Here is a 14605-nt window from a genome sequence, read left to right on the forward strand (position 1 = left end):
GAACTTTCTGAGTTTGGGTTTTTTCCATATCTTCCATCTGTATGCCATACTCATTTTGCAATTTTAACTATGCTTTGTGGGCTTTGGGGGTTGTTGTAATGCTCATTAAAGTATTTGCACCTTTTCAGTTTCATCCAAAGAAAACAGAAAGGAGTCTAAAATTCCAGTTTATTTCTAACGTTTTGTTTTAGTTTACTTAGGGAAGTTGGACACCTTCATATTAATGTGTTCACCAGGCTAGTAATCTGTTCACCAGTCACTAGCCAGTATGCCATTCCAGTCTGTTGAATAAAATGCTGAGAATAATAGATTGTCATACAGTAGAATGCAAATGAATCGTATTTTTAAGATGCAGACATGTAAGTTTCAGAGGAGACATTTAGGAAAACAGTTTAGTCTGAAGACAAAGTTTTTGCTTTTTCTTTACCAGTCAGGAAAGAAAATAAACAGCAATCCCAACCCACTTGTTTTGCTGTCAGTTGGACACAAGGCACAGGAAAGTAAGGTAAGTTCCTGCTCTCTGTACCTGTCTCTGTCTACAGACATTTGGTGGCTCTTTGTGATTGGTATTGGCTATCAAGCCATTGAGCACATGCACTGCTCTAAAAGTTATCACCAGAACTGAAATTTTCAACAAGGAGCCAAAGATCGAATGGGTACTTAATTCAAGCTGTCTGTGAGTAGAGACCAGATTTATAACTATTTGTAGACGTCCTCTCACAGTGGGTTCTGATCTGCAGCTGGGATTCTTGCCACAGTCGTTGTGTAAGTAACAATGTGAGCAAAACACGGGCTTCAAAACACTGGTCAGGATTTGAAAATGCATAGACAGAAATGTTTAGGTTGGAGGGGACCAAGAAGATCATCTGATTCAACCTTCAGTTTAAAGTGTAGGACTGTAGATTAGCCTAAGTGCTGTGTAACTGTCATGAGTATTTCCCCAGAGGAAATTCCACCACTTCTATGGGCAACCTATTTCAATGTTTTATTGTTTTCATGGTGAAGAATTTTTTCATGTACATGAAAAATATGAATTTTCCATGAAGCAGCTGGTGGCTGTTGTCTCTTGTCCTGCTGCTATGTATCCTTGTCAATGCGTACCTCCACCTGGTCTATAACTACTTTTTAGATATTGGATTAGATCCCCCTTCCACTGCCTTGTCTCTAAGTTGAACAAACTGAATGCCTTCAACCCTTTTTTATATGTCAAGTTCTCCATCATCCTGGTGGTCCTCCAGTTGACTCTCTCCAACTTCTTTATGCTTCTTGAATGGGGAAAGTCAACATACTGCAACTGGACACAGTATGCCAGGTCTGGCCTATCAAGTGCTGAGTGGACCGATGCTCATCTTTTGATCTCTTGATTATACTCTTACTGACTTAGTCTAGGACATAGTTTGCCTGCACTACTTGCAAGAGTGCACTGCTGACTTAGCTCCTTTGCCCTCTAAGGTAGACACCCATGGAGTACCTCTGAACAGATCCCAGAGCAAGTTGAATCTGGTTTTCTAAAGTCCAAGAATTTTATTCTGTTATTTTTCATCCTCATGCATCTTAGGATCGTATCACTATCACTGATAGTCACATACGCAAACCAGTCTTACTCATATGTAAGTAGTAGGTACGGAAGAGCTCCACTCCTAGTCAACACCCCAAATGACTGAGAACAACCCTAAGACAACAGCGTGTTGTATCCTAAAACAAACTCGTAATTGCTTAAGCAGCACTGTGCTGCTTTACTAGGAAATGGAGAGCTTCAACTGCTCTAAGGTAAGAACTTGGTTTGGCAGACCCGAGAGAGCTTTGTCAGAAGAAGACCTCATCCATCTCTTTACCTCATCCATCTCTTTTTCCTAATTGTGTGGTGTGTAGCCTGTGATGAGGCCAATGTTGATGGTGATCCCTCTGATACTGATGCAAGGCATTCAGCACACTTGTCTTGTTCATAACTAACCTCCATGTATTCAAGCTGCTCTTTAAAATAAAATGACAAAGGAACAGTGAAGTGATACCTAGAAAGGTAGATAACACACAGTATGGGTGGTTTTCTTTTTTGCATTGAGTTAGTTCAGCCCTTACAGAGAAGTATGACAGGAGAGGGAATGTGCCAGTCTAAATACCTTACGTTTGTTCATAGACTGATAGGAAGTAACAGTTCTTCAGCAGGAGTTGTACTCTATGTAAAGCAACTCATCTGTGTGCATGCAAAACACATTTTATTACGTTTCTTATGTATAATTTGATATGTGATATTACATACACCTTGAGTGGATCCCACCTGGTCTTTAGTTGTGTTAGGTTTTAAACAAATTTTGCAAAGACAAAATGAAAAATGTACTCAACTCTTAAAAAGAGCTTTATTAGAAACATACATAGAACAAACGTATTTTACAATTTGTCTGCTTCCTGTTCTTCCTGTTCTCTGACTTTAGATTCGATACAAGACCAATGAACCAGTATGGGAGGAAAACTTCACTTTCTTTGTACACAACCCCAAAAGACAAGATCTTGAAGTTGAGGTACATTGTCCCATTCTTTAGATACCTTTCTTTTTTAAGACATTTCAGTAGCAATATTTAGATGTTATAGGCTGTTATGACATCTATTATATTGTGAACACCATTACAGTTATGCTTAAATTGGTTTTTAATACTAGGCTATGAAATGTTATTTGCATTTACTATTAAAAAATATAACCAGTCTTTCAGTAGAACATTATGCTTGATGATTGCCACATTTAAATAAATAAAATACAAGGAAGAGAAGTACATTTTGATGTCTGTTTGGAATCTTTGGTCTTCTCAATTGCTAGCAGTAATACAGTTATGTATGGTTGATTTTGTTACCTTTCTCATGCTGAGGAAGTCTTTGCTTTATCCAAATACTGTATCCCCCTTACACTACTGAAATGTTACTCATGTAGTTGTAAATGAGGGCTGTCCTAGTTACTATTCCCCTAACAGTTGTGGGAACTCATTTTTGCACAGACCATTTGGAAACCACAGATATTTTGATCAGGGATCAACTAGATATATATTCTAGATGTAGATGCAGTTGGTTAGTTTTATGTCTTGCTGTAGAAGATAGGGATGAAGAAAATAGGTGTGGAGTATATTTGCTATTTTCTTCTTTGGTGTAAAGTAGTTTTAGGATCAGGGAAACTTGGTTGAAGAACTATGTTCCGTGTGCTTTTGTGCTTTTCTTTTTAAATAAAACTGTCATTTCCTTTTCTTTCTGTGAATTTTTACAAAGTAGATGATACAACATTGTTTATCTTATGTGTTCCTTCAGGTGAGGGATGAACAGCACCAGTGTTCTCTGGGGAACCTCAAACTGCCTCTAAGTCAGTTGCTGGAGAGTGAAGATTTAACTATGCATCAGCGGTTCCACCTGAGCAACTCTGGTCCAAACAGCACTATAAACATGAAGATTGCACTCAGGGTACTCTTAAAACTTTTCACATTGTAAACATATGAAAGCATATTTAAAACTATCATGACTTCTGGTCTTTTATCTTTATGAAGAAGATGGTATGTTTCCTTGAGTGTGTGTCACAATTCCTGGTGTCCTTAGGCCAGCAGCACTACCAAGTACACACAAAGATATTCTCTATTTTAAATACATTCTATTTCAAAACCAGAAATTCTTGGAACAAAACAGTAATCTGCTTTAATTAAGACTGAGGTTCCCCTTGTTTTTAGGCTTGGAAACTGTATGGAATCTGAATTCCTGCTAGTCTCTTACGACTTGATCTTACAGATCTTACAGTCACTGTAAGATCACTGAAATTAACTTTATCTTACAGAAATGGAACTGAGGTCATCATGGTCAAAAAAAAATAAAGTTTATGCAGAAAAGAAGTACCTTCACAGTACTAGAAAAGTTCAGACCAACTTTCAAGTACATTGGAGACTTCATGAAAAAGCTTGCATGCTTGAAAGTTGGTTTTTGTTTTCCTCCAGGTAAATTATTTGGCATAATAAGTAAGGGCACCTCTTTGGAAGTACTGGAACACTTCTGTTACCTTATGTTACTTGTTCTTTTCTAAAGCACTTTATGTAATGTATTTGTAACATGAAACTATTTCCTATTGTAAATGAATGTAACCAAAATTTTTGGTCCTGGTTTACTGTCTTAATTTAACAACTTGTCACTAAGTACTTCTTGTAGAAACAAATTTATTCCTCTTTTTTGTAGTATAGTAATATTGTATGTATTTTAACTGTATCTAGGTCCTTTCTCTTGAAAAGCAAGCAAGATCTCCAGATCATCAACACTCAGCCCAAGTAAAAAGGCCGTCTGTTTCCAAAGATGCAAGAAAATCATCTTTTAAGCCTCAGGTTCCTGTCTCGCCACCACTTGATTCAAACAAACCTGTTCCAGCCTCCCCAGTGACTGACAGTGATAAAAAGACAGAGGTAGCTGAAAAAAGTCAGCCTCCCAATGCCAGTCCTCAGTGGCCAACAGATCTCAGCCGAAGTTCTTCGAGTCTTCATGCCTCTAACTTCAATTATTCTCCCAGCCACCTCTCAGTCAAGGAACCAACTCCTAGCATAGCCTCAGACATATCTCTGCCCATTGCTACACAGGAACTACGGCAAAGACTGCGACAACTTGAAAAGTATGATGTTAATTACTTGTTTTGCAATACATCTAAGTTGCTTTATAAGAAAATGTTATGCAGCCAAAGAAATCGCTCAGTTTGCATTTCAGTAATATTTTTTCCTGTTGCAGATTGAGCCTGGAATTAGAAAATCAGCCTTTGAACTTTCTGCTTCCTCTTGGTACCTCAGTTAGACAGATTTTGCAATTAGAAGTTACTACACCATTGTTGTGATCTGCAAGATAAAGTCCACCTTGTTCTCATTACTGCACTGACTATGTAGTGCTGAAAAGAGTGGAATGGTGAGAAGGAAGAATATGTGTTGGTGGAATATTAGTCACACTCACACCAGTAGTTGCACCACTGAATCATATTAGCATTAAGCCAATTTAAGCTGAATATAGGTGGTCTTCTTCGTAAATTACACAGAGGGATAGTTGACTGTAAAGAATGCTAAGTGGCTGGTCAGTTATTATTCAATTACTGAGGACTGCTGCAACCATGATTTCTTAAATTCTCTATTTTTTTTTCTCTTACCTCAAAGGGCAGCTATACTTACCAGTAAAGGTAGCAGAGCAGCTATTCTACTCTGAATAGGAGAATGGAAGCCATTAGATCCCTATTCAAGTTGGAAGCTTCTCTGTGAATCTAAGTAGATTCATAGAGAAAGACATATGTATATATTTAATTTTTATATTAGTTTGTGAGCAAGGGATTGAACCAATTCCTCATTTTCTGTGTCAGAGTTCATAGAATCAGTAGAGTAATATAGTTTGGAAGAAACCTCTGGAGGAAAGTCAGCCCTCTGCTCAAAGCAAATCTTGCTTCAGTTAGATCAGTTTTCTTGGGCCTTGTCCAGACAAGTTTTTTGCATACGTCCAAGCATGGAGTTTCTACAAACTTTCTCAGCAGTTTCGATGCTTAACCATGCCACTGCAAAAACATTTTTCCTTATTTCCAGTTGGAATTTTTCTAGCCGTAACTTGACCTCTCACTGTGCATGTGTAAGAGGAGTATGACTCAGTCTTTTCTATGATGTTTAAGTAATGAAAGACCATGTTTGCATATGCTGTTGACCATCTCTTCAATCTGTACAAACCCAACTGCTTCTGTGCTCCAGTTCCCCATTTATCTTTAGGGTCCTTTGTTGGTTTGTCTTCAGTTTGTCAGTCTCTCTTTTATCCCGAAAGTGGGGTTAGACTTTATTAATTATGATAAATGTTGAAATACTACTCATTATTTAATCCACAAATTTCATACTTCATTATTTGGTAAGAGTGGTAAAGCTATGGCTAAGGAGGTTCTTTATTGCAAGCCCCATGTATCTAGGTACTCTGACCTTTATTTTTCTTATTTTTTTATTAAGAGAATACTGAACTGAAATATTTCATTCTAGCCTGGTTGTCAATGGCCTAGACTATGGGAAACTGATAAAGATATACTCACATGCTAACTTTTGTTTCCTCTCTTCTTTCACATTGGTGCAGTGACAGTTGAAATAGATAATACAATATTTCTGGAAATACTGTTCTGAAATACTTAATGTATTTCAGTTGGATCTTACTGAAAACACGCTTTTTAAAAACATACAATATTCTGCTCTTTCACCACAGTGGAACAACCCTGGGGCAATCTCCATTAGGACAGATACAGCTAACAATTCGTCATAGTTCACAAAGAAACAAACTGATTGTGGTAGTGCATTCCTGCAGGTGAGCATAAGACACCAAATTTTATTTTTAGTTCTGTGCGTATTTCTTGGTATATGACTTTGTCGTATCTTGACTTACCCTCTTAAGTTGTTCGATTGTGTGGACGGTCTTAATTACTTTTAAAATGACATGCTGACTGTAATTACTTGTAAATATGAAATCATACAGAGCTAGACTTACAACAGAATCAGTTAAAACTGAAGATTTTGCTGTGTTTTTTTTCTTTGCCTATATCAGATTTTAGATGGAAACGGTATGTAGATTTCTATCAGAAGTGTCTAAAATCTTTATCTAAGAGCCTGACTTTTTCGTGGAATGACAAAAACGCATGATTTTTGGAAAGCCACATGTAAGCATTGAATTGGAATTCAAGAAACCTTAAGTTTCCAGCTCTGCTGTCTACTTACCATTTATCTGATCTTGTACAAGTTACTGCTTAGCATTTTTTAGATTTTTTTCCACTTTTCTATGTATTAGAATGTAGCCAATATGTAGCCATACTTTGTGCAGGATATCCCACAGCTTATCTATGTAAGGATTCTAAAATACAATTGTCATAAAGATGCAGATGGTTCTCAAACAGGTGTAACATTTCTAGAAATATTTTTCAACAAGTTTGGTACTTCGTGCATGGGAAACATCAAAGATATGTATGTGGTGATGAAATGAACTTTATTTAAATATAGAGTGCTAAATTAAGGGATAGTAGCGTGGACACGTACTTAGCAATGTCTCATTTATTTTCTAAAGTGTTTTTCCTTGTTTTTCACTGGTCACAGAAATCTAATAGCGTTTTCTGAAGAAGGATCCGATCCATATGTTCGAATGTATTTATTGCCTGATAAGAGAAGATCAGGAAGAAGAAAAACACACGTATCAAAGAAGACATTAAACCCGGTGTTTGATCAAATGTATGTTCTAAACTGTCTGTAGTGGTTCTATATTATGTAATTATAAAGCTGCCAAACCAAGATTTCTCAGCTTACCTGAACCACCAGACTCGGTCATACCTTTCTCTTCCTGTATAATAGCTCTTTCCATCCTCCTCTTCCCTGTTTTCACTATAACCCTTCTTACACTGTTACCAGCCATTCCTCTCTTCTGCCTTATCCCATGTTACACTGTGTTTGCGTAAGTAGCTAAGAAGTGGCATGCGCTCTTTGGGCAGCTGGTTGGAACATGAGTGCCTTTTAGTTGGCTAGTGTGGCTAACTTGGCTTTCCTGACAAGAGGCATGAAGATGTAGATTCTGACTGGCCAGTTTTCTGGCTTGCCTCCTCTGTAGGACTGGCTAGCCAGTGTCTGTACATGATCAGATTGCTCAATCAATCTATGTCATGGTACTTCTCAGCATCCAGGGAGTCAGGAAATTTCCATGTGGATTAAATCCTGGCCGACAGGTTGGAACTAATGCAAGCTTGTGCAGTATTTCATTGCATACAGATCCTTATCTTTGTACTCAGCTTTTGATGATGGTTTCACTCAGATGCATACCTCTTCCTCCCTCACCCATCACTTCTTAATAACAAAGAGCATTCTCTGTAGATGGGAAATTAGTTTGGGGGAAAAAAACACGTCAGTATATTCTGTCCAAGGAAATCTGTAAATTGTTAGTTATAGGCTCTGGTAGATACACCTGGTAGTGCAGCTCGCTCCTGTTTATCCCAGGATTTGTTCTTCTGTGCCTTTCAAAGTAAAAGGTATTGAAAAGCAGTAAAGCTGCTTAAGAACTGTAGTGAAAAACAGATGTAGATTGTGGTGCAATCCTGCCCTTACTTTCTGTAAGTTTTGGATCTAGCAAACAACACGCATTCTTTCTTAAAAGTTGATAGTTTCCTTGGTGTGAAAATGAGCTCTGGTTCTAGAGGAATGAAGATCATGACTGATCAGTCTTTCCCTTCTGGAGAATAGTGGTGCTGAGCTGTCAAGATAGTAGGATTCCTCACTCTCCTCTGTAGTCAGTGATTGGCCTTTTCTTTGTTTTGTTTGTTTGTTGTTTTTAGCAATGGGACAGAAGTCTCAAACGTTTGATGTTGATTTGGTGTTAATATTGATCAAAGTATAGGAGAAAAATTTTAGACAAAAATTTGGGATTTTTTCTCTCATCATTTATCTCAAGGCTTTTTGGGGGGGATTTGTTCAGGGAGGGGCATAATTCGGTTTAGATTTGAATTGTTGTTTAGCTGTAGGAACTGAACGTGCACTTCAGGTACAAAATTCTCTCTAAAGCATCACTTTTTCTGTCAGATTTGATTTCAGTGTTTCCCTCCCTGAAGTACAGAGAAGAACACTAGATGTAGCAGTGAAGAACAGTGGTGGTTTCTTGTCCAAAGATAAAGGGCTGCTTGGCAAAGTAAGTTGAAAATAAGCAAATTCCTTTTGTACTGTATGTTGTTACATAAAGATTAAAATTCTCTTGTGATATGAGCTTGTTAGTGTTGACTGACATAACTGATTCAGGTAGGAAGCTTTTAAAAATTATAGATGGCTTAGATGTCAGGCTTCAGTAAAGGAAGGAATGAATTGCAAAGGATGAGAGGACATATATCAGACTGTGAGGTAGTAATCTCTTCTAGAGAATGGTAAGTTCTGAGACTGGCAGTAAAAAAAAATAAAAAAAATAACCCTGCATGTTTGATTTATTAATTATACAGTCAGAGAAACTAAATAACAGCCAGTAGAAAACTACTGATATCTCAGGAGATGGTCTGGCAAAATTGCTGGTCTTGAACACAGGTGGCTCAGACATCTTATCTGCAGCAGCAGTGAGAGGCTAGCTTTTGCATTATATCAAACCTAAAAGACAAGAAAAATTACATAGAGAACACAACAAATTTATGCTTAGTAATTAAAATTCCAGAAAAACCATGAAAAAAGAACTACTGGAGGCATTCCTAATGCCAGAAACAGCTACTGTGTTTATACCTTCACTGTTCTACAGGCACTCATTAAATCACTCTGTTTCCTACACATACGAACAGTATGTTCTTACACCTGTGTAGATTGCCATATTCAAACTCTGTAAAGAGGATGAGAGAGATCAGAATTATGGTCAGTTTATGGTGAATGGTGTTCTTAATTTTCCTGTTGACAAGGATGTCTGTTAGCATAAATACTTCATCTGACTGCCGTATCCTTTGTTCAGAAGTTATGCCTGTGAGGTGCTCTGGGACCAGTTTAAGGGTACAGATTTTTAGGCTAAAAATTTGAAACTTTACTACAAGGCTACAGGTGGAAGATAGTTATGATGGCATCATTGTAAAATATGTTGTTTATTAATGGCATTACTTATCCTGTAGTTGACAAGATTGTCAAATTTAGTCTTTAAAAGACACAGAATGAAAGACAGAATGCATTAATCACTAATGTCAACTTTCCAGTTATTGATACCTCTGGCATCTGAAGAACTTGCTAAAGGCTGGACCCAGTGGTAAGTATATTTCCTTTATTAATAATAATATTGCATACTAATAACTGGTATGTTAATAGTGTTAATAATACATGCTAAATGTAAAAACGTTTTCCTTTGTTCTCTTTGTTTTCAGGTATGACTTAACAGAAGATGGTACAAGACCACATGGTGCAAGCTAGGCCCATGGATACCGGGAGTTCCTGACACATACCTTTGCCAACCTTTATATATTTTTAAAGCATTGTTCTCACAGATGTACCAATATTATTTTTATAGCTTTACCAATTTAGTTGTTAGACACATCCCCAATAATTTTATAACACTTGGTCATTTTATGTAGACATACAGTTTCTCATTGTTAAATTTTGTATTTTAATTTGCTCAAAAATTTTACATGTTACTGTCATGTGCAATCATACAGTAAAGTAACCTTTTGTGTTTAAGTTCATCTTTATGGTGGTTATACCTATTAGAAAGTGAAAAGATGTTTCCTGCCTTGTTTTATATCTCACCAAGCTATACTGTACCATGTAAATATATACTATTTTTTTATAATTCTTTCATGCTGGTTTGAATTAAGAACAAAATTAGATAAAGGATATAGATATTTTCTTCTAAATGCATGTTAATTTCTTCAAATGAATCTCTTTTGTCTTTGCAGCACAATGGTCTTAATGTTAATCATTTTGTGATATTCTTCAAAAACAAACTGCAGAAAAATGTTTTTACTTTATTGTGCTTCTGGCCCAGTGTGGCAACTTTAAAATGTACAAAACATTAACATTTTAGTATTTATATATAAATGTATTATTGGAAAATCATGCTATAGAATATTATAAACAGAAATGAGAATTCTATAAATATTGTATAAAGAGAGGTCCATGAATCATGATTTATAAATTTGAGTTTTCATTTAATGGAGTAAACATTACAAGCAGTACAGTTTGTTATACAGGTTCACTTGGGTTTTGTTATTTATTCCTGTACTCTGCAGTACTAAACACGTGACCCTTTGAAGGCATGAGGACATGGATTTTACTGTATTATAAACAAATCTCTATTTAGAACTGTCCTGTCTGCCTTGTTTCACTGATAAGGTATACAAATCAGCTTGCAATGTAAGTTCATACAGTAGGCATACGTACAAAACATATGTTCTTTTTATTATAGAATACTGTGCTAAATAGTTTATTATTCTATACCTTCTGTAATACTACAATGGAACACCAATATGTAAGAAAGTGTGAAACTGAGTTGAAAGTGACTGTCTTTACAGTTGCCTCATTGCTACTTAGTGCGTTTGGTGCATGAAGAAAATGCACGTCAGTGGTCCACACAGCTTTCTTGAGAAATAATGGCATTCTACTGAAGCATTGCCATAGTCTGCTGCAAGATCAGTAGTGATACTCAAACTGATAAAAGTAGACAGTTGCAAGTTGAAGGGAGAGTATCAGCCTCAGCAGCTGAGCTCACAGCTCTAGTTTTATGAACTATGGGGTGTTTTTGTATCCTGAACTGATTTTTCTTTTGCTGGTAAGTTTTCTCAGACTGTTATTTAAAAAAAAAAAAAATGTGCATTATGAATCCAAGAGAACAGTTGAGCTCTTTCAGAGCCAACAGCCTCATTCTTGGATAAGTATGCAATTAGACAGAAGAAGTACATTATTTAGCTAAGATTCTAGAATGATCTCTCAGCCAAGAAAGAATTTTAAAGTATAACAATAAACTCCTGAAATTAGCTTTATTGTAAAATTACTGACGGAACCTTAATTCTAGATGTAGAATATGCCTACATTACTAGATGTACCAAAGTGCCTACCATAGATGTAGCTTTTTGTCTTTTTCAAGTTTAAGAATTGACTTATTTTAGTTTGTCAAAATTCAGTTTAACATGAACATTTCTCACACAGATGTGACACACACATACACCTCTATACAGTGATGGCCTTCTTATTGCCACATTTTGTATGAGACAATTTTTGCAAACAAACCTACATTGTAGATTTTGCTGCTGTTACTTTCTGAGGGACTGGGCAATAGAGGGAGGTTCTTTGTAAGAAACGTTTCTATTTGAAGGCTTCACTTTATATTGGATTGTATGAGTGTCTGTATGCATATACACTCATCTGCTCATACAAAATATATATTATGAAATATGGATTTTCTTTGCTAGATCTCTGTTAAAATGCTGGAAATGAAAAAACAGAATTATTGTTAATGCAATGGAAATTGAAAAAGCAAAAGGTGTTGTAAGAAAGAGGTGTGCATGCAGTAGTTCAGCACAATTGTCTTTTGCCTTGGTTCAGCCAGAGGTGGAAGAACTTTTGCACTACATCTTAGCCAGTGACTCAGCAGTGTTTGATCCCTAGCATACCGATAAGCAGTAAGACCGATACAGTGCTTCAAGTCTTAAGTGAGGTCTGGGGACAGATGTTGGAAGTCTGCACTTGAACAAAAAGAGCGCATATTTTGTCTTCTGAAGTCTCCAGGGGAAAAGATGCTGTGTTTGGGTAAACACATGATGATAGCACAAAGTGAGGAACTGAATAAATTGTATAGGACAGGTTTTCAAATAGCTCAGGACCCCACATTAAGGATAGGTTCTTAAGAAAAGTGCAGTTCCTATTTAGGAATCTGAAGTGATTGTAATTCCAATGCAAATTCCATAATTCTGATTGGCAGGTATCAGTCATGGATGCCACACTATTTAGAAATGTTCTGAGTGAATCTGGATTAGAATAAGAATGCCTGTTGTTGGTAGTGGAAGCAAACCTCTGTATTGTAGTTACCAGGTTCTGAGTGTTCTGTTTGTATGGAAGTAGCGAGGACAAACACCACTTCTCCTCTGGGCAAGAATTGCACTTCATTATCAAGTCAATGTATTCAGTATCAACTGATAGCTTTTAATGTAGTTCTTGTTTATCCTGTGCCTTAAAATATGAACATATGAAGATGTTTAAGAAATGGCTAAAATGAGCTTTGTTGCTTGTATGTATCAACCACAGTCTCTAGTATTGAAACTGTTTTTAGGATTACTCTGCTTCACTGACATGAAAACCAGCTCTCTTTTACCGCAGTGATCCAACCCAAACTCAAATCAGCATGCATATCACTCAAGTTTGGGTTAAAAGAATTTTAGTTTTGTCTTGAATCCTTTATCAGAGCTGCAGCTAATGGTGAGAGTTGAAATGAGAACAAAGGGTAATCAATTTTGTACAGATTGCCTTTTTTGCTCATGTAATTCTACATTATGATGCATGTATTCAATAAATGGTTCATATGGAAGTCAGTGTGTTGCTTCCCTCTACACACACACACTTTTCGTCTCTTTTGCATTTCCTGTCCTAATTTGTAATCTAAGAAATTTTTATGCTGTTAAAAAAGACAGATGTTCCAAATATTGCAACCTAGGTGGCCTTGCTACGAGGTGTCCAGGCAGATTTGGGGGTTTTATGTGAGAGAAAGTGGAGTGAGAAGTACAGGATGAATCCCTGAACTGGGGAATTCCATGCTTGTTGGTTTGGAACAGGTTCACACATAAATTGAACAAAGAGCGTATTAAATCTTTTTTTTTTTCTCTCTCGTAAAATAATCAATTGAACAAATTATCATTATTCTAGTACTTAGTAATTGTCATGAAATATGTTTTCAAATGCACCTGGAACCTAAATAATTATAATACCTCTTCCCTTAAACAACTGAAACGTGTCTGAATTCCTAATAATCAGTTTTCATCCTCCATAGATAAAAGCTGCAGATGTTCATAACCTGGGCACTATTGTATTTTGAAGGGACCCCACAAGATATACATTATTGGTGCTAACTACAGAATTACAAGGTTTGTGTTGTTGAGGGTTTTTTGGGGGGAGGTATGTTCCTCTTTAGCAGAATAAATGGCTTCTGCTGATCAATGGGAGGACAAATTGAGACCCAAATCAAACCTTCCCTTCAGACGGTAACTGGATCTGCACTTGCAAAGAGTGCTGCCTGTGTCTTCACGAGAACTTGTCAGAGTGTACAACAGTCCAGGTGGACTTGGTTACTGATTTGGTGGGCTCAGCCAAACCTAGACTTTTTCTTAATATCGGTTGCAATGTGTAAACCGTTTTGGACCATCGTTTAGTTTCCATCTTAGAGCGTATTTGTCAATAATGTTACCAATACAGTTATTTCAGCTAAGAGCTGAAAAAAAAAGTTGTTTCCTATGTGGTTTCTGCTTTAATTATTTTAATTATATTATTTTCCACCAGACAAACTCTGAATGTTGGATGCTACCTTGGACATTTGGTAGAAAGAACCAAAACTTCAGATGGTCCCCAGACCTATTTGTGGCTGTAGCTGGCTGCTGGAGGATTTGAGCTATTTAATGACAAATATTGTTTTTATGCACCTTAACAAAGTGTCTAACTTTATCACTGTGTGCTCTTCTGCTAATTTCTAAGGCTTATTGTCAGGCTCTCATCAATATTCTTTGCCATCTTCTGAAATACATTATTTGAAAATTGCAAAGCAGCTGAAGTAAGAAATCCACTTGTATTTCTGTAAGTGCTATGCCGTGAGCTTAGCTGCCAGATTAGATGACAGCTCTGGGAGCAAAGTTCTCTCATCTGTATTCATGTGATAGAGGTGATGCTCTCTGTTCCCACCATCTGCAGGGAATACTGCTTGCCAGTCACCTACAGTGGGATCCAATTTGAGCAGACTGCTGCATATCTGTTACCTCAGATGCAACTGAAGTGAAGCCAACCTGTCTCCTTTTGTTCCTGTGAGCCCTCAGTAGCCGTACACTTCACTGCAAAGGAGTTAAGGGCTAACAGGGACCATTCTTCCCTTTAACTTCCACACAGAAACAGGTATGAGGACACAAAGCCAGTCAAGA

General features: G+C 36.9%; 1 protein-coding gene across 3 annotated transcripts in view; it reads left to right on the forward strand.

Moving 5' to 3' along the window:
- ESYT2 (extended synaptotagmin 2) overlaps positions 1-13011 on the forward strand; it is an 84625-nt gene extending 71614 nt beyond the window's left edge. For all 3 annotated transcript variants that reach the window (XM_083823696.1, XM_083823697.1, XM_083823698.1), the window contains 9 exons: positions 431-505; positions 2433-2519; positions 3292-3441; positions 4233-4621; positions 6217-6315; positions 7095-7226; positions 8562-8667; positions 9695-9744; positions 9860-13011. In XM_083823696.1, the coding sequence (XP_083679822.1) occupies positions 431-505; positions 2433-2519; positions 3292-3441; positions 4233-4621; positions 6217-6315; positions 7095-7226; positions 8562-8667; positions 9695-9744; positions 9860-9905 (1134 nt within the window). In that variant the 3' untranslated portion in view covers positions 9906-13011. The remainder of the gene's footprint in view (positions 1-430; positions 506-2432; positions 2520-3291; positions 3442-4232; positions 4622-6216; positions 6316-7094; positions 7227-8561; positions 8668-9694; positions 9745-9859) is intronic.
- Positions 13012-14605: the final 1594 nt, after the last annotated feature.

This window comes from Anser anser (genome assembly GCF_964211835.1).
Source record: "Anser anser genome assembly, chromosome: 2".
Classification (NCBI taxonomy): domain Eukaryota; kingdom Metazoa; phylum Chordata; class Aves; order Anseriformes; family Anatidae; genus Anser; species Anser anser.